This window comes from Hemicordylus capensis, chromosome 2 (genome assembly GCF_027244095.1).
Source record: "Hemicordylus capensis ecotype Gifberg chromosome 2, rHemCap1.1.pri, whole genome shotgun sequence".
Classification (NCBI taxonomy): Eukaryota; Metazoa; Chordata; class Lepidosauria; order Squamata; family Cordylidae; genus Hemicordylus; species Hemicordylus capensis.
In genome coordinates this window covers 3,801,723-3,826,512 of record NC_069658.1, presented here as the reverse complement: position 1 = coordinate 3,826,512, position 24,790 = coordinate 3,801,723, and the positions used below count along the sequence as shown (strand labels likewise).

The 24,790-nt window shown below is 45.3% G+C and overlaps 1 protein-coding gene across 3 annotated transcripts in view; it reads left to right on the top strand.

Annotated features, from left to right (window-relative positions):
* The window catches only part of UBAP1 (ubiquitin associated protein 1), a 55,066-nt gene that overhangs the window by 14,515 nt on the left and 15,761 nt on the right, over window positions 1-24,790 (top strand). For 2 of the 3 annotated variants that reach the window (XM_053299783.1, XM_053299784.1), the window contains exons 2-4: window positions 12,342-12,382; window positions 15,524-15,648; window positions 21,118-22,038. In XM_053299783.1, coding sequence (XP_053155758.1) covers window positions 12,349-12,382; window positions 15,524-15,648; window positions 21,118-22,038 — 1,080 coding nt within the window. In that variant the 5' untranslated portion in view covers window positions 12,342-12,348. Of the gene's footprint in view, window positions 1-7,800; window positions 7,855-12,341; window positions 12,383-15,523; window positions 15,649-21,117; window positions 22,039-24,790 lie in introns of those variants that run through there. The other variant, XM_053299785.1, reaches the window with a different exon arrangement.

The window sequence follows — 24,790 nt, the reverse complement described above, 5'->3', positions numbered from 1 at the left end:
TCCGCAGGATGTTGCTTCTCATCCTTAGCTTTCTCTTTTCAGCCTTCTGTTGACTTCCATCGATAAAAACAGCATTGAACTCATTACTTGGGCATAGAGCCAGTCACTAGTCAACATTACTGGCACTGTGGTAATATAATTGAGAGTTGGGTAGCTTTATGCATAACCACAGGTCTGGGTCCTCTGTAGCTTGTTTGTGCCAGGTTCTTCAGGTCACGTGGCTCATGCTGTTTGGGAGGATGTTTTGAATTAAGACTCCTGTCCTGGTTTGAAGCTTTAATCAGACAGTCATGGTGAGGTAAGACTTGGGGTGGGGGTGGGTGGGGAAGGCTGGCCTATTTCCTCTAGAGATCCTTAAGAATATACGAAAATGGAGCTGAGGTCTTTTATCTCATCACTCACTAGCAATTGCTTCTAGTTCAGGCAAGAGTTTATCAAGATGATTGGAGCTATAATGAAACATATTCAGATTTCATGTGTGCCAACCCCTCCTAGAGGTATGTCGTGTCGCAAGGCTAGCCTGCTGTTCATGAAAGTTATAAACTGCTTGTGTACAATCCAAAAGCAATCAAAAATACAGTATATTACTGTGTAGTAACAACTGAGGGAAAATTTAACAAAAGCAAAATGAAGCCCAGCTGCTACTGAGCCCACAAGAGATACGATCCACTCTGTGGTATTAACCACTCTGGATGTGACATCCAGACTAATGTTGTGTCAAAAAACATTCCGAGTGTGTGATGGGAGAGGAGTGGTTTTAGCCAACCACCCCTTCCCTCTGTAGCCCACTTCATGTTCTGAAGATAAGTTGCTGAGGGCCCAGAGAGAGCCCTTGTTGATCCCCATTTGCAGTGTTCTCCTTTATAAGGCCCTGGAGCCAGTGGCAGCCCCATCAAGCCTAAGTGCGGCTCCCCCCACTGTGAAGCTTCAGTTGAAGCCAAATACTCTGCACAGCTCCCCTGGTACTGTGTGGAGATGACCATCCCCACCATGCAGTTCTGTGTTTTGCCCAGTATCTGAGGCGAGGGAGTGCTTCTTTAAAGGTAACGGAGCCCTCCTGAGCTCGTGCATCATCTTGGGAGGCATACACAATGTGTTGAGAAGTGTAGCCCTTCCCCACAGAGCCCTTAAGAGAGGGCTCTGTCTCTCTCAAAGAGTCCTCCCAGCACTGAGAAAAGTGCAGTAATGTGTGGGGGTCAGCACATTGGTCAGTGGTTCTCACATGGAAGGTTTTTTGCCAGAGTGGGTTTTTGTCCCACTTGAAAAATAGTGAAGATCAGGACACATGAGATTTGTGGGAGGGACTTATTTCCACTTCCCTGGCATTACAGCCTGATTTGGGAAGAAGAAACAAGGAAGAGGTGCTCTTCTGTAGGGATGTGCATAGTTCGGCAGGGTGTGTGTTACCTTTTAAGGAGCAGGGAGCGTGCTTTTACCCTTGCCCCCACCACGTTTCCCCCGCTGGCGCTCTTGCCAAAATCTCTGGGGCGGAGCGGCAACATATCTCCTTGCCACCCTGGTCAGCATCAAACTGGAAGTGCCTGGTGCATGCGCACGTTGGGCACTTCTGCTTTGACACTGACCAGGGCGGCAAGGAGGTATGCTGTTGCCCCGCACCACCGATTTTGGTGAGAGTGCCAGCGGGGGAAAGTGGGGTGGGTGGGTAAGGGCAGCCTCCCTGCTCCTTAAGGGTGACCCTCCACTGCTGGACCTCCGGACCAGTCCGTCGGTCTGGAAAAGGGGTTGCCAAACTGACTCATGCATATCTCTACTGCTCTGTTCTATTCTAGTTCCTTGTGTTTGGTTTTTTTGGAGGGGGGTCAGATGTTTGTCCTGTTGCAGTGTGGCTTCAAGGATAACTTATTGGCTATGGACAAGGAAATGTGGATTCCTAGGCTCTCTCAGCCTAATCTTACCTCACACTTGGTATGAGACTGTGGAAGTTTCAGGGTGGAGAGTTTGGTTTAGTGGAGATCTGAGTGTTGCAGTTTAGGAGCTGTGCTGTGGGCACTGGCCTAAAGGAAAGAGTGTCCAGGTTCTCTGTGCTGCAATTCTAAGCATGTCCCTGGACAGTTAACTGTCCACAAGTACCCATTACTGTGCAATTAGAAAACATGCCTGGATTCTCTACCACATTAGCAGGATTCACCATTAAATGAGAATTGTCAGTGATCGCACTTGGTGATCAGTATTCTTCTGCTTTGTTTTGGGGGTCACCTGATGCCCGTAAGCGTTTGCATAATTCAATAACTTGAAAGAGTACAGAAGAAGGCAATCTGTGTTTGGGAGGATTGATTGTACACCCTTGCACTGTTCACTCTAAGGCGTACGCATGTGCGCGCGCTCACAAGTTTTTGAATGTCTGCTCAGTTAATTTAGATCCCGCTAGATTGAATCAGGAAGGCCCCACTCTGAATGTACGTGCACACACACTGTCTTGATACTGCCGCCCAGAACAAAACTCATTCCACACAGAGATGAAAAAAATTAGAGGGACCACTGCTCCCTTGGTGTATGGGATCTTTGGATAAGTGTATGTGTGATGTCCATGTTCTACTGTTGTGCATTATTGTCAGCTTCCTTTGAGAAGTGGCTCCTGGGCACTGCTCTGGTATTTATTTACATTATTATTAATAATCTTTATTTGTTAGCTGCCCCATAACAAATTGTTCTCTGGACGGCTTACAACACAACATTAAAACATGAGATAAAAACACACAACACATTAAATCATAAAAGTAAAAGGGGGGGGGAGGGAAAGAAAATATACAATACAAAACAATCTAAAAGACTTCAGAATTTAAAAGGCCCGAGTGAACAGGCCTTTTGAGTTAAATATGCGGGGGCTGGGGAAGTGGGAGTGTTGCAGACTGCTGCCTTTCCCACCTGCAAGCCAGCTTGAAGCAGCTACTGCTGTCTCTTTGACTCCCCAGGTATAAAGGGAGGGCCAATGCTGTGGCATTGCACTCTGTGCCCTTAATACCTGGGGAGTCCGAGACAGCAGCAGCCCAGTCTCCAGTGACCACAGAAAACCCCACAAGGCGATTTCCCAGTCAAGGTTGTCAGCAATTTCTCTCCAGAGGTTGTTGAACATTTATAACCTGCTCTTCTTCCAAGGAGCCCAGAGTGGGGTGCATGGTTATGTTTATCCTCACAATAACCCTGTGAGGTAGGTTAGGCTGAGAGACAAGTGACTGGCCCAGAGTCACCCAGTGAATTTTGTGACGGACTGGGGATATTATCTTGGGTCTCCCCGATCTTAGTCCATACTAGCTCTATCAATCTATATATAACTCGAGTAGCAAGAACATCAGAAGAGCTCTGCTGGATCTGACTCCATTCTAGTTCAGCATTTGGTGTCCACCAGCAGCTGGCCACATGCTCTCTAGGGAGCTTACAAGCAGGCCATGAAGGCTGCCCTCCCATGGATGGTGTTTGGTCTCTGGCATCTGGTGCCTCCCCCGGGCCACTGTTGCGTTGCTGAAGTGGATGTCCCTTATCTAAGCCCAGCCTTCAGTAACTGGTTTGACCGTTGTCATCCAGGAACCTAGCCTCCTTACTTGTGGTTTCATTTGGTTAAATGGACTGTGGCTGAATTGAGTTACATTAGAACGCTGGAGGAAAAGGGCTGGTTAATTTTGAGGAAATTGTGGCTTTGTCTTGCAGTGGTGTTACACAACTGCTTAACTCTTATCAGGTTACAGAAGCTGCTAATGTGAACGATAAATGCTGGCTTGTTCTACACACCCCAGTGAGGCTGAAGGTGAAAGCTGGTGATTAATATGAAATTGCATAGCAATTGCATGAAGACAATAAAATGTGTGACTTAATGTTCCCTGGACAAAATCCAATTACAGGTTAAAAGTATAATAGAGAAACTGAAAATTAAATGCTTGATTAATGCAGAGGAAAGTATATGGGTGAAGTCTGTTTGGGGCCTGCATGTGGGCAGGAGATCAGACTGCAGAGGTGGTGCCTCAGGATAGAATTAGAAGTGCAGCAGCAGCAGCAAATGTGGGATTCCCATCCCATCTCTGCCCCAGCATGCAAAGCAAAGGGCGTGGAGGGTGACATGGAGCTGCTTAGCCCTTTGCTCTGCTGACCACCTTCCTTGGCAGCATTTCCCGGCAGGAAGGGTTGGAGGAGAAAAGTGGTCAGTGGGGAGAGGCTCAAGCACCCTTTCCCCCTCCACCATGGAGGCAAACACATTAGTGGGAATCCTGTGTGTGACACTAGTTAGCAAATTCCAGCTTGGTAAAAGAGGCAGATTTCAGCCTACCACTGATGCATCCTCCTGAAAGAGGAAAGAGAATTGTTGTTTGGTGGGAGCCAGCATAAAGGACTACTGCATATCCAGCAGTTTAGACTTGGAGGTGGTCATGAAAATATTAGATTAAAGGCAGGGGTGTAGCAAGGTTGGAGTGGGCCCAGAGACAAGATTTTAAAATGCCCCCCCTCACTGAAGCTCAACTCATGAAGTAAATAAATCTTAAATGAGGCTGAACAGTGGTAACAAAAAAAGTGTGTGTGTGTGTGTGTGTGTGTGTGTGTATCTCCTATGTGCCACAATAGAACATCATCCTAATTTATTTTTTAAAAGGTTTTGTAAATTGTGGACAATGCAAGTCATTGAATGGTACTAGAAAAAGAGATGCTGTTCTGGTAGCTCCAGGTCTTCACACTCACTTCAGTTTCAGAGAATGAATACAACTGACGGAAGCCCGGGTGGGTGCGCAGCTAGGGGAGTCAGTCATGTGACTTGCTTCTGGGGGGCCCCCCCAAGGCAGTGGGCCCCCAGACAACTGTCTCCCCTTGCCCTATTATAGTTACGCCCCTGATTAAAGGTAGAGATAATGACACCATATTTTTAGGAGACCAGCTTTTGTCCTTCAGGTTTTATAGAAACTTGTATACTCCTGTAGAATAGGTAATAGTGGTCTAGAAGGGTGAAAGGAATTTGCCATCAGGGTTGATGAAAATTGATTTTTTAAAATCTGATTTTTTAAATTTAAATTGATTTGTTTAAACTATTCCTAAAGACCCTAGTCAAAGATATCATCATGAATATTAATCATAAATATATTCTATGAACAGGGGATGAGAGATAACAGACCTGATCAGTCCTTTTCTGCAGGTGGTGTACAAGTAGTGCACACCCACAGCCAAGCCCTTGCTTCCCCCACCCCCCATGCAGAGACCCTGAAAGTCAATGAATGAATAGAGGGTTAGGGGGGATGGAGTAGATCTGAGCAAGGAGGAGGAATCTGGATATATATGGAAGGAACAGGAGAAGGAAGGAGAAAGTGAAACCAAAAATGAACAGAACATTTTCATGCAATCCCCAGCAAACTGTTTCCAAGTATATCCTCCATTGTAGAAGGGAAATGCCTATCATGGCAGCAGGCTGTAAAAGGGACCCCTCCATTTGGGAATATTTTAATGAAGTTCCTGTACTTGTGGGTAAGAAAGGCATGTGTGCAAAATGCCAACAGTGCAGCAACAAAATGCACAGCCTGGTGGTTGCCCGAATGAAATAGCATTATGAGAAGTGTGTACCTGTTATAGTGGGTACCTGCCTTCTAAAAATGAAGCCCACATCTGTCCCAGAATATGTATTAAGGTTATATTAGACAAGAAGAATGTACTTTTATAGAAAATTATGATTAAATAGAAACTTCCTTAGTAATTTAAATTGTGATTTAAATCATTAAAATTGAGTCCTTCTGCGAAGCGATTTAAATGTGATTTAAATCAATCTGATTTAAATTAGATCAACCCTGTTTGTCATGTTACTGTTTCTCCAACTTATGTAAAAATAAGAGTGCACCAGTACTGATCCCATCAGTGTGTAAGAGTACATTAACAAAGCAAAAAGGTGCCCCACAGAGATGAATCTAGTCTTCCCTCTGCCCCCACTTTCCTTCACTGGGCATGCTGAATAACAGAATCTGACTTGGCAGCACTCATTCCTAAGCATGCCCTTCCTAAAAAGACAGGCCTGCTTTCTTCTAGGCTGCTACGTGACTTTATAATGAGTCAGAGATGTACTTAAATGGGTTGAACTGAAATTGTGCTTTGCAGTGAAACCACCATGCTGAGCATGGTCTTATCGCCCGCACCACCATCTCTGTAGGAATGACACAGTTGGGTGAACAAAGGACTATTTAGGTGCATGATGCAAGCATGTTGCCTCATGCTTGTGGCAGTGAAGCCTCTGACACAGACTGGCTGAACTGGTGTGATGGCATCATGACATGAACCATCCATCTACTTGGGTAATGCAATAGGGATGTGGCCAAAATGCCATTTGGCTGTCTGAATTGAGGGCATCTCCCTTTAAATTCAAGGGCTTACACAGCCCCTTTAAAGTGGAAGAGAGCAGGTCCATAGGTTCTCCTTTCCCGTTTGCTGCCATTCTGCCCTCCCCCCCGGCTATGTCCATGCGCTGGCAGGATGTCTCCCAGCTATGCCCATGGGGGGCATCTCCCAGCTGCCCCTGCATGGCACCAGCATGCACATGGCTGCTGTACATGCCCAGGGGCCATTTGCATGGTCAGCAAGGTTGCATGTGCGTGCTGGTGCCATGCAGGGGCAGCTGGGAGATGCCCCCACCGGGCATAGCTGGGGGGGCAGTGCCAGGATTGTGGCAATGGCGAGCGGAGAAAGAACATGTATGGACTTGCTCTCCTTCACTTTAAAGGGGCTGTGTAAGCCCTTGAATTTAAAGGGAGTTCCCCGCGATTCAGACAGACAAATTGTGTTTTGGTACTTTCCGAGAATGCAGTGACCAAATGTCTGCAGTCCCGACAAAGGTGTCCGTATTGGCTGGGATTGAAATCTCTCATAAGCAACTTTGTGGGGAAGACTGGGAAAAGATTGCAGGAGGGAGGAAAGCAAAGGGCAGGGAGCTAGAGCTCTGAAAGAAGTGGGCCGTGGGCTGCAATGCAGGAATCTCAGGAAAGGGTTAGGTAAAGGAAGAGGAGGCAGAGGAATCGAGGTGAGAAGGGTCTAATGAGGGAGTGCATTTTAAAACCTCACAGTGCTTCAGAGGGACTTTGTGCTGCAGAGGCCGTCAGTGTTCTCTCTATCTTATTTTTTTCCATCTGTGTGCAGAATGAGTTTTGTTCTGGGCAGCAATATCAAGGCAGCGTGTGCGCATGTCCATTCAGAATGGGGCCTTCTTGATTCAACCTGAGTGGGATCTAAAATTGATTGAATGGACATCAAAAAAAGTGTGAGTGCATGCATACCTTAGAGGAAACATTGGAGGCTGCCAAAGGATATGGGACATCGTAGGATGAAGGCTCAAAAGCAAGGACAGGAATTGGTAAGGAAATGAAGCTGGAGGAAGGAGGATCCAAGGAGAGGATGCACCTGGGGACAAGAGGGGTGTCCACTGTTGACAGGCAAGGGTAGCGTTGCTGGGTCCAGAATCCACACATTGATTCTGCCTTAAACATAGAAAGGGAATCCTGCCCTTGTTGGTTTCTGCTCTCACTTCAACACTGTGACCTGGCAATCCTAAGGAGGGCCAAGAGGCCATGGGTTGGTGGTGGTTGTGAGGCTGGCTTTCACATCTTGATTTGAACCTAGCAGCAAAAATGGTAGGGGTATTGTTGTAGTTGTTTTGGTTTTGGTTTTTGGCTGCAGGCTTCTTAAAAACACCTCAGAATACAATCCTCTGATCCAATATTTAAGCTCGGGGCAACAGGGGAGAAGGAGGAAGCACAAAACCCCAGAAGTGAATCAAGAACATCTAATCTTCCAAGATTTTTCTTCTTCTTCTAGTTATTAAGCCTCTGAATTGTTTGAACAAACCCGAGGTTGACGTTAGTTAAGGAGCTATTTTTGCAGGTAATTAAGCTTTTAGACTGATTATCTTTTATCCTGAATATTCTGATGAAGCAGTTAGAAAAATAGGAAGCTGCCATATACTGAGTCAGACCACTGGTCTATCTAGCACAGCATTGTCTACACAGACTGGCAGCGGCTTCTCCAAGGCTGCAGTCAGGAATCTCTCTCAGCCCTATCTGGGAGATGCTGCCAGGGAGGGAACTTGGAACCTTCTGCTCTTCCCAGAGTGGCTCCATTCCCTGAGGGGAATATCTTGCAGTGCTCATGGGGTGTAGTGCTCATGGGTACAGACTGAGCTAAAAAAAAATCTGCATTGGACTGGTTGCAGAAACTTAATAGAACCTGACCAGCTGCTCTAAAATCATGACTACTAAATCATTTCTGTGAATCAAAATATTAGAGTAAATCTTTTTAGTAGCTCTCTCCTGTGGTACGGCTGAGTGTTACATCAGATATACTATATATTTTCTATACTCTAGATGAGGAAGGCAGAGTATTTGTGACTGATGTGTAGGGTGCTTACACTCCAGCTCAATTAAAACAAATTTTTAATTTTACTCCTTTGCATCTCTTGGCTCCTCAGCTGTGATAAACTTCCACAGCTTTCCCTTTTTCATTAAAAAGAAGAAGGGTGAATTCTCTGTAGCTGTGGTTCATTTTCACAAGTTCTGGATTTAATGAACATTTAGTCGACCAGTCTGTAGTTGGTTGACTTTAAAGGTACTTTGATCAATTTCTGTTTTGTGTGTTCAAGCCAAGCTGCAGTGTACTTGTCTGCGTGTCTGTCCCCCTGCATAGTCTGTATTGAGCAGTTGGTAGTTGTTTGCCACCATCTGATCTTGGAGCTAGACCTGTGGTTGGTGTCCCTTCACAGGTTTATCTGAGAGCTCTGTTTTAGTCAGGGAAGAGGGTGCTACTTGAGGTGTAAAGATGGTTTTGGAAGATGGAATGTGTGCATGCCAGTCTTTGTTCATGCTCTGTAATGGAGTTGGCCACACTTATGTTTGCAAATGTAAAGCATGTGGTTTAAAATGACTGGGCAATGCGTAGATGACCTTGGTCTGCACAAAAGCTGCTTGAGCCAAAACACAGAACTTCTTATTCTGGTCAACAAGATGTCTGTGTGTCTTAGCCAATTTTTCTTTCTTATGAAATTGTGGCTTGGAGCTGCCCTATTTTTCTATACATCTATACATCATTCTGCATAGATTACACATATAGAGAAGTTCAAGAAATTAAATATGTCATAGATTTTTTATTAATGTGCTTGCAAAAGGGAAGTAAAAGAACAGTTTGAATTATGTAGGATTTCAACTTCAAACATTCATTTTATGGACTAATGGCCTCATATGGTAACATTTGGATTATAGTAAATCTTATTTATTTATTTATTTATTTAACATATTTTTAATACCGCCCAAAACTTAACATCTCTGGGCGGTTTACAGCAAAATAAAAACAGAAACAGTAAAACATTAGTTAAAACAAAAAGTTTAAAACACTACAACAATTAAAAAAATTTAAAGTAATATTTTAAAACAGCATTAAAACCATTAAAACGGTATTAATTAAAAGCCTGGGTGAACAGATGCATCTTTAAATACTTTTAAAAAGCTGCCAGAGATGGGGAGGCTCTTATGTCAGTAGGGAACACATTAATATATATGTTCCCCTGAGAGCTAGAGTTGCTGAAGAGCCATTTTGGAAGGGCGGTATATAAATCAAATAAATAAATAAAAAGACTCGGGACAGCAACGGAGAAGGGACGGGTTGCAACTGTGGCAACCCGTCCCTGAGTAGCCACCAGACGATCCAATGGCAACTGCAGATGAACCTCTCCTGATGATCTCAATGGGCTCATGACAAAGAAGACGTTCTCTTAAATACTCAGGGCCCAAGCCATTTAGGGCTTTATAGGTTATAACCAACGTCTTGTATTTTGCCTGGAAACATATCGGCAGCCAGTGTAGCTCCTTCAATATAAGAGTAATATGATCTCTCTGAGATGAATCTGAGAATTTCTTTCCTTGGGCATGATGCAATTTTGGAATTATTGATCTGATTGAGTGTTAAATCTGATAACAGTTAAAATATTATTATTGTCAGAATTGCTTCTAAAAACAAAACAAAAACAAAAGTAAACCTTTCCCCCAATGTTTTCCAGTGTAAACAGTAGTGCATCCAGTTACTTTGTGGCAGGGTTGTTCATGCAAAACTTGATATCTGTAGGTAATCGGGAAATACAATATTCAGAATTTCTTCAAAAAGATCTTTACATTTTCACTGAGATATTCCGGTGTAAAAAGTATACTTACATTCAGCTAATTTCAGAGGCAGAATTGTGTATGCCTGAAACAAATATGTTTATAGAATATAATTAGGATTACTATTCATGAAGATATACTTTATCTAAGTTCTCTTTTTACAAAATGTTTTAAGAAAATCTTGAAATCCAGTTTAAATTTAAAAACTGATTTTAAATTTTAAAAAACATTTAAAAAATCATTTTTAAAAAAATCAACTGTGCTTTTTTATATTCAGTGTGTCCTGAATTATCTATAGGTAGATGTGGTTCCTTGCTTGCATTCTGAAGGTTTCTGTTGCCAGTAAGTGGTAATGATTCTTCCATGACAAATTCCCTGGTCAGTCCAGGTCTTGGTTTGCTGTGACAAATTTCCTGAGCCAGTGCCCAAGGGCTCACAACCAAAGCGCTGTATATCACCACCTGATGCATAGGCTCATGCACAGTCAGTCTTGTGATGTAAGCTAGATGAGATTGCTGTTAAATGGATTCACAGCTGGTTGAACAATCCTAACTAACACGTGCTCATTAATGGTTCCACATCAGCTTGCAGAGAGGAATTTATTGGAGTGCCATAGGGCTCTGTCCTCAGCCTTGCTGTGTGCACCATCTTTGCTGTGTGCTGGAGGTTTTCAAACAGAGGCAAGATGACCATCTGTCAGGGATGCAGTAGCAATTCTGCTCTGAGGAAGGGGTGCACACTAGAAGATCTCCAAGGCCCTTTCCAACTCTAACATTCTAGGATTCAGCATTCACTTATGCAGAAATGCTTTTGGAGCATAATACTGAGATACACTTGTGAAAGATTAAGCTCTCAAAGCAGAATGTTTAACTGGTCTCTTTAACTAGAAGGTTCTTATTAAGACCAATGTATCTGTTCCCCTGAGAGTTAGAGTTGCTGAAGAGGCAAAAATTGCATTCTTTTGGGAAAGGCAGAATACATGCCTTAGGAACATAGGAAGCTGCCATATACTGAGTCAGATCATTGGTCTAACTAGTTCAGTATTGTCTTCACAGACTGGCAGTGGCTTCTCCAAGGTTGCAGGCAGGAATCTCTCTTGGCCCTATCTTGGAGATGCAGCCAGGGAGGGAACTTGGAACCTTCTGCTCTTCCCAGAGTGGCTCCATCCCCTGAGGGGAAAATCTTACAGTGCTCACACTTCTAGTCTCCTATACATATGTAACCAGGGCAGACCCTGCTTAGCTAAGGGGACAAGTCATGCTTGCTACCACAAGACCAGATCTCCTTTTTATGGAGATCTCGCCTTCTGTGGAGAAGGTTCTAGGTTCGATCCCCAGTATCTCCAGGTAGAATTAAATGTGTTGGAATTCATGGAGGACAAGTCTATCAGTGGCTACTTTTCTGGTGGCTACAGGCCACTTCCAGCCTTAAAGGCAAGATGCCTCTCCATCCTAGTTGCAGGGGAGCAACAGCAGGAGAGAGGGCATGCCTCCACCTCTTATTTGTGGGCTTCACAGAGGCATCTGGTGGGCCACTCTGTGGAACAGGATGCTGGACTAGATGGGCTTTGAGTCTGATCCAGCAGGGCTGTTCTTGTCAGTTGCAGGTGAAAGAGAGGGTGTGATTCTTCCCTCCCTTCAGAGTTAAGAGTTGGGCAGTCACACAGCCTGTCCAGATCTTGCCCTCAGTATCCTGGACTGTCTCTTCATGACTTATTGTGATCAGCTGAACTAGATTGGCATAACTTTAGTTCAGTTGCCATAATAATTCTAGATTGATATAACTCTTTTGAACAATCGCACAATTTACATGGGTGTCTTTCTGCATAATTGGAATTGCAGTTCTTTAGTCATAGAGTTGGAGGTGGAAACAGTCAGTAAAATAGTGGTCTGAGAAGCTGTAGTGACCAGTTTAGCAAGACTGCTGGTAGTCACAGGCGCATCTTCCTTTTGGGCAAGACCCTCTTTTGTTTCTGATCTTCATAACACTTTGAGTGCATTTTTAAACTTCTCATTATGGTGTGTGTAGTAGGGCTTTGATTCTTATGCCACATTCTGGATATGAAATGTAGGCAGATCTTTTGATAAAGCAGAGTTGTTTACCTACCTATAGCATATGTTAAACTGAACTAATTGTTGCAGAATGACTTATCCAAGTGTGATGGAAGTACATGTTCATATGCTTCTGGAAGGTTGCTAACTGTTCTTTAAAAATGTCTTCCAGGTTCTAAATGGCTGCTAGAAAGTCGGGATCTGACTTTCATGGTAAGTGTAATGCAATTGTGTTTTGGGGGTATAGAAGGAGTAGGAGACTAGTTTGATTCTCCAGTGCCTTTAGATGATTAGATATGAGATTCTGCAGCAGGGGATTTGATGGTTCAATGGGGCTAGTTAGTTGGGCCTCTGACTTGACAGATGTCAGCATCTCTAGTCCCAAAATCTTGGTGTTGGCCTGAAGGCAGTCACCTCCACCTAATGGTCTGATTATAATGAACTTGGTCTGGAGTCAATTTTTCTGGGGTGGTGTCAACCTTAAAAACTTGCCCAGCTGCTCATATTAACAAATAACCTTGACCCAGTGGGGTAGGTGAAAATACAGTAGATTTGAAAGGCTGTAATCAATGGTTGTTATAAGCCTGCGAAACTGCAGCTACATGAAGCTGTTTTTGTGGTGGTTTGTCAGAATGACATCTTAGTCACTGAACAGTGCCTGTGTTTTCTGATGTGATTGCTGATGTCCTAATTCTGTTTTCCCTAAAACATCACAACTTGAGAATATAACATTTCTGCCTGAAGGAAGTTAACTAGGACATTAGAGTTTCATAATAATTGCCACTCCATATAGTTTTAGTTCTGTTTTTGCATTAAAAAAAAGAACCCTGCTCAATAAAATAGAATTGATCTCTTATTTTGTTTGTCTTCTATATGTGAATTTTGTAAGCCTTACCAATTGGGCTATATAACTTACTTAACCATTCTCTGGGGGAAATAGGTATTTACCTGAATCCATGCCAAAAAAAATTTCAAATTGTTTTATGTTAGAAATCAGGGATCATTTTAAATTCAGAGTCCTCTTCTTTTTGGTTAAATGAGGATATAACCTGTATTTAACCTAGACCCAAGCTGTTGAGGGCTTTATAGGTAATAACCAGAACTTTGTATTTTGCTTGGAAACCTATTGGCAGCCAATGTAGTTCTTTTAAAATTGGTGTGTTATGGTCCCTTCGGGTTGTCTCAGAGACCAGTATGGCTGCCGCATTCTGTCTCAGTTGTAGTTTCCAGACAACATACAAAGGCAGCCCCACATAGAATGCATTACAGTAGTCAAGCCTGGGGTTACTAGCATATGCACCACTGTTTTAAGGTCATTTACCTCCAGAAATGGGTCAAGCTGATGTGTCAGCCAAAGCTGATAAAAAGCACACCTGGTTGCTGCTCAACCTGAGAAACTAAAGTGAGCTTTGGACCCAGGAGCACTCCCAAGCTACATCCCTTATCTTTCAGGGGAAGTGTAACCCTATCCAGAACAGGCAGAACTAAACAATCTCTTGGGTCCTGACCCCCCACAGTCAGTACCTGCATCTTATTTGGATTCAACTTCAGTTTGTTATCCCTCATCCAGCCCATTATTGCCTCTAGGCAGGCATTTAGTAAAGTTATGCCATTTCCTGATGCAGTTGATATGGAGAAATAGATCTGGGTTTCATCAGCATTTTGATAACACCCAGCACCAAACCTCCTGATGATCTCTCCCAACAGTTTCATGTAGATGTTAAACAGCATTGGAGATAGTATGGAACCTTGTGGAACTCCATACTTCAGTTCTCGCTTTGCAAAGCAGCAGTGACAACATCTGGAACCTACCAGAAGTAGAAACAGAACCACTGTAAAACAGTGCCAGCCATCAGGCGATCCAGAAGGATACAATGGCCGATGGTATCGAAAGCCACCGAGATATCCAAAAGGATCAGCAGAGTAACACTCCTTCTGTCAGTAGCCAATTGGAGATCATTCATCAGGCTGACCAAGGCAGTCTGCACCCCATAGCCCGCTTGAAAGCTTTTTTGAAATGGGTCTAGATCATCTGTATCATCCAAAACTGCCTGGAGTGGAGAGGCCACCACCCACTTAATCACCTTGCCAAACCATAGAAGAGTAGAAGATTATTTTAGAGTTTTCCTGTCCTGGTTTAGACTGCCGATCTTTTGTACAGAACAAAACAAATGTATGCTAAGATCCTAATGAGTGTGCTGTAGTTGGCCAAGGCACCTGATCCAAGTGCACAGTCTTCTTCTGCATGGAAAGCCTTACAGGTCCTGTCAAACAGAGGTCCAGACTCAGTGGAACAACGCATGATTTGCGTGCAGAAAGTTCAAGGTTCTGGCCCCAGCAACTCAAACTAGTACTCAAGGACTTTAGATACTAGGAAAGACTCTTGGCTGAGAACATGGAGAGCTGCTGTAAGTCACAGTAGACAGAACTAAACGGACCAGTGGTCTGACTCTGTATAAGACAACCTCAAAGTCCATCTAGATATCGGCTCCAACACCGGACATGCCAAGGTAGTGAAAGCACTTTCCTCCCTCTTGTGTTAGTACTAGTACTGAACATGGAATGGGGAACAGTTATCAGGTGCTCTCAAACAGATCAAACTGTAGAGGGCTAGACAGACCAACAGAATAAGCCAATTTCATCATATGTATAAAATGTGCCCTACAAGCAGCACTAACTCAGGTGACCCTCTGAACTCGTTGCACAGCCCTATCTGAGAACAGTGTGGTCCTGAATCTTTGTGTATTCCTGTGTAGGCTGGTAGCTTGTACCATTCTCCTTGTTTATAGGAAATAGTCATAAGATGAACCAGGCAGAATCAGACCAAAGTCCAGCATGCTGTTTCCTCACAGTGGCCAGATGGACACCTCCAGGAAGCCCACAAGCAGAGCAGATGGCAATAGTCTTCTCCTGTGTTGCCCCTCAGCATCTCTTGATGAGAGGGATGCTGCCTCTGACCATGGAGGCTCTATTTAGCTATCGTTACTAATAGCCCTTGGTAGACCTCTCCTCTTCCATAGATAAATATAATCCCCCTTTAAAGCCATTTAAGCTAGTGACCATCACCATGTCTTGTGACGGAATTCATTAAGTTAATAGGGCATCTTTCTTTCCACATGGGCAAGGGTATATGGCAGTGCTTTGGAAAGGTGGTCATGAAACCAGTGAACATTGCATTGTGAACTGAGAAGAAACCTGGATGATGGTTTACATTTCACTTTGTTTCAGACTTTTTTAGTTTTTTGGCTACTTTATTTTTACTCACAACTGGCCTAGGCTGGCACAAGGGGTGTTTGTATTGAAGGGTCAATGTGCAGTCCTGGTTGATATTGTGTGTTTTACTTCTTCCATTAGGGCCCTTTAGTTACCTTGATGACGTCCCATTCAAGATAGGAGACAAGTTCAAAGCACCAGCCAAAGTTGGCCTGCCTATTGGCTTCTGCTTGCCTGACTCTCCGCAGCTTGTAAGGGAAGCCCAGGTAAGTCTTTACCTGTTGTGTGAATTGTACAGATCTGCATTGCAGTAAGCATACTTCCTCAGAAGTAAGTCTCACTGAACTGATGCTAATGGTTATAATTACGCTTTAAGGTTGCTATGTATGGACACATAATCAACACTAAGTATACCTTGGAAGAGGCAATGCTAAACACTCTCTCACAGATTCCACTGGACGGAATCTTTTTGGTTCCCTTAAAAGGGAGCTGTTTAAGGGTGTGCACGGACCAATTCTGGTGGTTCAGTTTGAGTTCAAGCCAAACCCGAACCGGACCATGAGCCAGGTTGAGTCAAACTGGCCTCCGGTCCGAGTGGCATTTTGAGGGGGCATGCCTGTAAAGGGGAATCCAGTGAGGATTCCCCTTTACAAACAAGGGGAGAACTCTGCTTACTTACACTGTGGCAGCGGTGTGGCCCCCTCGAGACCAGGCCTGGCGCACTCCAGCATGGCCCAATTCCAGCTTCCGTTCCATGTGTGGACCAGGCATCCGCTCCAGACCCGGTCCAGAGGGGAAGAGCTGTGCCTCTGCGCCCTCACACTACAGGTGCCTTCTCGCTTGCCCCTATTTGGATTTGTTTTTAAGGTAGGCAAGGATTCCTCTTTTGCTTATAAAGAGGAATGCTTACCAGATTCCCCTTTACAGGCACGTCCCCGAACTGCCAAACTGGTTCATTAGAACCAGGGCCAGTTCAGCTCAAACTCGGACTGGCACTTCTTTTTGCGGGGTCTGGTTTGGTTCGAGTCAAAACTGGTCAAACCAGGTTGGTTGTATTCGAACCAGGTTCAGATAGAAACGGTTCTGTACACCCCTAGAGCTGTTAGCTTGTTAGTGCTTGTTCTGTAAAGGTGATGTGTGCCCTCAAGTCGGTGTCGACTCCTGGCGACCACAGAGCCCTGTGGTTTTTCTTTGGTAGAATACAGGAGGGTTTTACCATTGCCATCTCCTGCGCAGTATGAGATGATGCCTTTTAGCATCTTCCTATATCGCTGCTGCCTGATACAGGTTTTTCCCATAGTCTGGGAACATACCAGCGGGGATTCGAACTGACAACCTCTGGCTTGGTAGTCAAGTCATTTCCTGTTCTGTGCCTACTGTAAATTTGCAGCTCAGGTTGTAAATCCAGTTTCCAGCTTGATCAACCAACAGTATCAAATTCTTCCTGGCAAGATCTAATAGTTGGGGGAGAACCTCCCCCGCTGCTCATTTTATGGTGGTTCTAAATCTGATGGTTGTACATTGGATATGCTTCCAAAGCTGACCTGTATTGATTTCCCTTGGCCTTTGCAAACTGTAACTTAACACATTTGAGGGTTTTTTATCCTGCTCCTACGTAGTAAACTTTATCCAGTAAGGCAGAGGAGTTCGTCTTATTCTTTCTGTGTAGTTTTAAAACCAAGTTTTAAGAGAAACAATCCTTGTGAGTTCCTGAAAAGCAAACTGCAATTCCAAGGCAGTTGGAACTAACTTCCCAAAAGATGTTATTTTCTGCCCCTCTGGTTTATGCATGATTAGTAAACGAGGTCCATCTTGGCCAGGCAAAGCCATTTTGCTTTTTTTTAAAAAGCTATTTACAGCTTCCCCTAGCATATTCCAGTGTAAAATGTTGTGCATTCAGTTTCTTTTAAGTAGCAGGATTGTTTATGCAAAGCTTGTTATCTGTAGGTAGTCAGGACATGTGACTTTATTTTGCAGAAACAGATCCGCACATGCTTAAAAATATATAAGTACAATTTTTTAGCCTACTGTCCAGTAGGCTTATGAGATCACCCGTTATTCTGTGTGTCCATCCACACACAGCGCTTGTACCAATATGAACCAAATTGGGTACATTTGTAGGGACACTTAAATGGCATAGTTTGTGATGGTGTAATCCACCCTGATCCAAGATGGTGGATGCATAAACGTTTGAGGCGCAAGTGGGCTAACTTGTGAACTGCCTAACCGATTTGAACCAAATATGCTAGAGCTGTAGGGACAAATAGGGATACCCAAATGGCATGGTGTGTGATGATGTCATCCACTCCAGTTCAAGATGGTGACCATATGAACATCTGAGGTGCAAGAGGGCTAATTTGTGGGCTGCCTAACCCATTTGAATCAAATTGGGTACTGTTGCAGTGAGTGACACACAGGGACACCTCAATGGTATAGTTTGTAATGATGTCATCCACCCCGATCCAGATGGCAGATGCACGAACCTTTGAGGTACAAGGGATCTAACTTGTGGACCTCGATTTAAACCATATTTAGTCCAGTTGTAGAGACAGTGAAAGGAAAGTAGGCTGATTAGTTCTTACTAGAACAGCTTGTAATATATGTGAGAATTTTTATTAATATGCTTGCAGAAGGGAAGTAAAAGAAAAGTTTTTGAAATTTGTAGGCTGTCAAACTTCAAACATTCATTTTATTGAATAACAAGTAAATTTTAGCCCGTTGATTAACGGGCGCTAGGAAGGGAAGGGAAGGGGCCCATATTCGCCCTCCTGCCCGTCTCCGGCGCCGCCAGGCCTCGGCGGCGGCTCTGCCGCCACCTTGGCTGGCTTCCCCCCCTGCTTCTCCCCCCCGCCCGGCTTCAGGCCCCAAATTCTCACGCCCGCCCACCGCCACCTTGGCCGGCTTCCCCCGCCGCCTCTTCCCCCCTCAATCAGCGGCTGGGCGGACTCTGGGGGCGCCGCTGCCAGCCTCCGCGGCTGGGCCGGGCCATTCGCGGTCGGCTCTGTGCCGCCGGCCTCCGCCGGCCTCCGTGCCGCTGGCCACTGCCGGCCTCCACTCCGTCTTTTTCGGCCAAGGCGGCGGCTGTGCCACTGCCTCAGCCAGTTTCCCCCGCCGCACACCCGGCCTTTTCAGGGCGGCCGCTTCTGGCCACCCAAGATGGCCGCCGTTCGTGTCTCCCTTGCACTGTTCTGGGCATGCGCTTCGCGCATGCCCAGTACAGGCCAGGGAGGCGCGAACACACACCTTGGTGTCAGTCCACGGACGGACACCAAGGCTTTTATTATAGAGGATAATTACCATATATGGTAAACTTGAATCATAATTTTGAATCAGACAGACCTGCTTTTATTGAGCTTGATGTCATTTTTGAATTATTGATCTGATTGAGTGTTAAAAATCTGTTCAACAGTTAAAATCTGATGATTATATTTAAAATTTCTTCTAAAAAATTCAAAATAATTTTTTCCAAACCTTTCCCCAACATATTTCAGTGTAGAAAGTAGTTCATTCGGCTAATTTCAGTGTCAGGATCGTGTATGCAGAATCAGTCACACACACTCACTCACACACACACACACACACACACACACACACACACACACCAACTCTTCAAAATCTATACTAGACGTCTGGGTGGTGTTGTGGTCCCCAAGTAACTGTAGCCATTCTTGTTTGGTTACCCACTCCAGCCAAGCTGCCATATTAACGCAGGTCAACATATTATTGAGAGAACTAGAGTACTCTGTCTCTCAGGCTCCAGAGAAAGACATGCTGTTCTGGCAGCTCCAGGTCTTAACCACTCACATCAATTTCGGAGGATGAATACAACTGAAGGAAGCCTGGGCGGGTGTGCGGCTGAGGAATCAGTCATCTGACTTGCCTCTGGGGGGCCCACCAAGACAGTGGGCCCCTAGACAACTGTCTCCCCTTGCCCTATTATAGTTACGCCCCTGGTGGGCATCACTATCAGTTGTGACTCTTGACTGAAAGTCTGCTCTATTTCTGGATTAATTGCAAGGGTCATCCAGGTCATCTAGGACGTTGAAGCTGATGCCTAGGTATCTGGATTGTGTTTTCGCCCCTGTGCAAGGCTACCTCTTGGGGTTCTGAAAATTTTTTCCAGGGATAACTATATTTTCCCCTCGTGGTGTCCTAATAGTCCCATCCACTGGGTTAGCAACAGTCAAGACTAGGGATGTGCATGGAACCGGTCCATGCACTCCCGGGAGGTCGGGAAGGGGGTCACTTTAAGGGACAGGCAATTTGCTTCCTACCTGCCCATCGCTGCCCCACCGCTTTCTCACGCTGGCGCTCTCCTAAACAGCGTGGGTGTGGGGCTGCAGCATTCCTGCTTGCAGACCTGTACATGTCGCCATGCTCATGGTGTACGTGCGTGTGTGCGCATGCCATGTACATTGGCCATGAGCGTGGAGACACTGAATGGGGCTGCAAGCAGGAACGCTGCAACCCCGTACTCACGCTGTTTAAGAGAGCGCCGGCAGTGGGGGAGAGGCTGGGCAGGTTGGAAACACTTTCCCTGTCCCTTAAAGTGACTCCTGTGCTCTCTGAACCGGCTCAAACGCCAGACCTTTGAACTGGTTTGGCACTCCAGAAAAAGGAGTGCCAGACCAGTTCCGTGCACATCCTTAATGAGGACCATTGGATCTGTATTAATGAGCTTGGTCTGCTATTGTACTTAACAGCATACAGGAGGGCCGCGATACTTGCAGATTCAAATATCTGCAGTCGAGTAAAAGATACCAGAACTTGGTATATGGGCGGGGACGATGACACATCAACCTCGCAGTTTGGGGGTTGCCAGAAATGACCCTGAGGCCATTTCTGGCTGCCATTTTGTGTTCCAGAGCCTCAAAATGGCTCCGTTTTAAAAAGAAAAAACCTGTAATTTTTGGACAATTTGGGGGCACAGCGTGACTCGGGGGGGAGCAGCAACACATGCTAGGGAGCCCCCCCACATCCCCCCCCCATTTGGCCAATTTTTGGTAAATTTTGATCATTTCCCCAATAACCAGGAACCTAACCTTCCCCCCATTAAAATTAACATTAATTTTAAGCTGTTTAATTGTGTTTATCCCATGGAATCGTTTTGTTTTTACTCTGTTTTATATTGGTTGTGTTTTAAATGGTGTAACCACCTTGAGATACATATCATATTTCTATACCATCTGATGTGTATCTCTAAGTGGTGTACACAATTTAAAACACATCCAATATAAAAGAGTAAAAACAAAACAATTCCATGGGATAAATATAATTAAACAGCATAAACTAATTTTGGTTAAAAGCCTGTGAAAAGAGGTGTGTCATGAGGGTCTTCCTAAAAGCAAATGGAGATGGAGCTGCTCTTATTTTGTCAGGGAGCATATTCCAAAGCCTCGGAGCAGCCACAGAAAAGACCCGGTCCCGAGTCACCACCAAACGAGCTAGTGCAAACTGTAACTGGGCTTCTCCAGATTATCTTAATAGGCAACAGGGTTACATAGGAAGCTGCAATATACTGAGTCAGACCATTGGTCTATCTAGCTCAGTATTGTCTTCACAGACTGGCAGCAGCTTCTCCAAAGTTGCATGCAGGAATCTCTCTCAGCCCTCTCTTGTAGATGCTGCCAAGGAGGGAACTGGGAACCTTCTGCTCTTTAAGCATATGCCTCTTAGAAGATGGGGGTGCTGTCAGAATCCCTGCCTCACTCATTTGGTGTCTCTTTCCCTTCCAGTATGACTTCTCCCTGGAAAAGAGGACAATTGAGTGGGCAGAGAACATTAAAAGAATCCAGGCTGCCCAACAGGAGGCTGAACGGAAGACTGAGGAGGCCCTCGCAGACGCCAAGGCAGCCTTGGAGGAGCAGATCCAGGCTGCCATCTTGGAAGGCCATGGCTCGAGGGCCGCCATGCCGCCTCCCATCAACCCCATCCTGGCGAGTCTGCATCACAACTACATTCTTATTCCGACCCCAGCCAACAGCAGCACCCTGAAGCAAAAGGTCCTGAGCCCGCCCCACGCCAAGGCTGATTTCAACCCAGCAGATTTTGAATGTGAGGAAGACCCCTTTGACAAACTGGAATTAAAAACAATTGATGATAAGGAGGAACTGAAGAACATTCTGGAAATCCATGTTGGTACAAGAGGGCCAATAGTTGCCCAGCTGCTAGACAATAGCTTCCCCAAAGTAGCATCCGAGTCTGTATTACAAGACCAGGAGGTTTTGGCTTCCTTAGAAAGGGCCACTTTGGACCTCAAGCCCCTCCACAAGCCGAATGGTCTTATCTCTCTGCCACAGCTGGGGGGTTGCGAAAAGATGTCGCTGTCTTCCAAAGTGTCCCTCTCACCCGTGACGTCGGTGAGCAATATCAAGTCTCTCTCCTTCCCAAAGCTAGACTCGGATGAGAGTGACGTGCAAACGGCGAAGCTGGCGAGCACTTACCACAGCGCAGCCTGCCGCCACAATGGCACTTTCCTCAGCTCTTTGCAGAGCAAAGCCAGCGAACTGAACGGGCATCCTGGGGCTGGGCTTTCTGACCTCAGCGCAGACAGGGGCCCAGAGACGCAAACGAGGCCCTCCCTGCCCAGACTGCCTTCCCTGCCCACCTCGGTAGCGTGTACAGAAGAAATCCCAGCTCTCACCACAGCCACGACGGTAAGTGCAGAGCATGTTACAAAGCTTGGCTTTGGGACGGAGCATCTGAACCTTGTGGGTGGGCAGGGGGAGCACTGGACTGGACGGTGGGGAGTTCAGAGTCTCTTGCAGATCTGGCTTTCTTCTCTGCAAAGGGGAATGTCCTCTTGCCAGTGGTTGCTGTAACTTGTTTCACCTTCCTACAATAGAATTGTTCTTTCGATGATAATTCAAATCAGTGCAACAGAAATGACAGATCTATAAGATCAACATTGACACACTAATCATAGCCATGGAATATAAAGTAGCTGCTGCAGCTTAAAACACTGAGAAGCGGATCTAAGCAAAAGCAGGCTGAGGACAGTCTTTAGTCCCTGCGGAAGGTGCCCATGATGGGGCTGTCTTCATCCATCTGATTACTCAGACTGTTAGCTGCAGAAACTCCTGCTTGGTTTCAAAAGTGCCGCAGTCCTTTCCCATAGCTTTTCTGTGGCTGTATTTATGCAGAACGGGCTAGCAAGGATTGCGTGGGTTGAGATTTGGTGGAGTCCAGAAGATACTCTGGTTCTGCCTTGGGGTTATTGGGTGCTCTGTCCCCATCTGTGTTGCTAGAAATTGAGAGAGTCTCTCGGCTAGCGCCTGCTAGCAGTGGTCCAGGAAGCTGAAATGTTGCAATGAGTTAAGAATGGATTTCTCGCTAGAGATTATCCTGGCTCTTGGCCTGTGCAGATTAAGCATAATCCTATTGTAAAAATAACTTCTTGCATGTACCAGACCCTCTCTTGCTCTAGAGGAGCCTCTGAAATGTGTGTTTGGGAGTTTGCTTAGTGACTTGCCCCATATTGAGGTCAGAGGGCTCTTCTTGCATTTCTCCTTGGAGTCCTCCTTTCCTCCCTTAGGAAACCTCTTTCTGGGGAGTCCATCTTCTCATGGGACCAATCCCCCTCCCCCCCCCCGCCTTCCAGCTAGTATCTCCTTAGTGTGTAATTGACTCATTGATCCCGCTGGCACGAAAATGCTGGCAGCAGGCCCAGCAACAGAGACCTCGTCTAGTGAGCCTTGAACACTCAAAATATCCCTCAAGGCAATCGCAAACGAGGCAGCAAAGAATATAATAGATCTCTCCGCAAATGGGTTCAGTTCTTCGCTTTCAGGGGGCCGTGCACTTCTGCCACAGCAGGATTTAGCAAACAAAACAGGGCTGCCTGGCTGGTAGATAGGCCAATGCTAATGTATCCTCCTCTTAATTGGTTGCTTGGATGGAAACCTCTAAAATGCTGTGGCTCCAAGTTCTTGGAACTGAAGGCAGAGCTGCACTTGGCTTATCAAAGCAAAGGGTGGTGTCCCATAAAAGACTTCATACAGCGTCTGTTCCTTATTGCCTCTGTCCCTCTAGAAATTCTCTCTTTACAGGTTAGTGGGTAGTCTACGACTTGCCCAGGACTACGCAAGATCTGTGTGCACTGACTGATGCAGGAAGCCTGTTTTATACTCCCCAGAAGGGATTGGGGTGTGTGTCTGGAATCAGTCTGCTTGGCAACACCAGTGTCCTACGTTAATCTTTACATGTGTCTGAACAGAGAGAAACAATCTTTACAAAGGAGTAAACAAATGGTAGGAGGAGGATAGTCTTAAGGTGACTAGGCAGTGCAACTTCATGAGCTTTAAATAGATGATACAAAGAGGGTTGTCTTGTCGTGTTAGGTGCTGTCAAAGCCATCTTGCACAAATTGTGGTCAGAAATGATGATAAAATGGATCTGGGTTTTAAAAAAATGTATTCATAGGCTGGATAAAGAATTTATTCATAAGAATCCCTTAGGTAAACTTAGGAAGATGTCCAAGGCTAGAGATAGAGTGAGGAAACCATGGCGAAAGTGCTGTATGCAGCAGCCAGGGTAAGGTGACAGCTGTATATTGCACAAACATAGGCTCTTAATGCAGCCCAGTGCATTAGCCGATCATGAGTTTATCAATTCATCTCAGTAGAACTTGCCCAGTTATCTTCAGATGATTCTCTGAAGAATTGTGTTTGGGGCCCAGAAGTTCTTACCTATGGCCTTCACCTCTCATTTGCTTTCCACAGACAGTCTCTCTGAAAATTATCTTAGTAGTTGTATTAGTATTACAGGAGAACCTTGTTGATCGCGGACCCGACATCCATAGGCTTTGTATATCTGTGGCTGGGTAATTGCCACCCAACCTCGGTATACTAATGTGAAAAGGTTAGGCATTTAAGGAGTTAAGGCTAGCATATCTGCAGGATGGGGATGGGGAGGTCATTTCTACCCTCTGTTTTGAGGAGAGGAGCCATTTTGTGGCTCGTTTTTGTTTGTTTTTTAAAAGAGGAAAAGTTATTTTTCATGAGAAACCCATGAATTATTTTGACTCTTGGGGGCATTGCTGGACAGCTAGGGACACATAGAGCATGGCAAGGAACCCCTCCCCACCCCCCCCACTTTCAGTTGGGTTTTCACCCCATTTTTGCCAGCCCTTTTGCACCATTTTTGCCCTTTTGCCCACTGCCTCAGGACTCTAACCCCCCAATTGCCCTAATACCCTGTTGTCCATGGTTTCACTATCTGGACACCCCCTCCCCCCCAATAGCAGGGTTCTCTTGTATTTATTTATACACCACTTCTATGCAACATGTTATACCCAAGGTGGCTTACAAAGCATAAAGCCAACACGACAGAGCAAAAATAAAAAACAGCACTGGAGTAAAGTGGACTTCTAAAAAAAACAACAGACCATTAAACATCATAACCATGTTT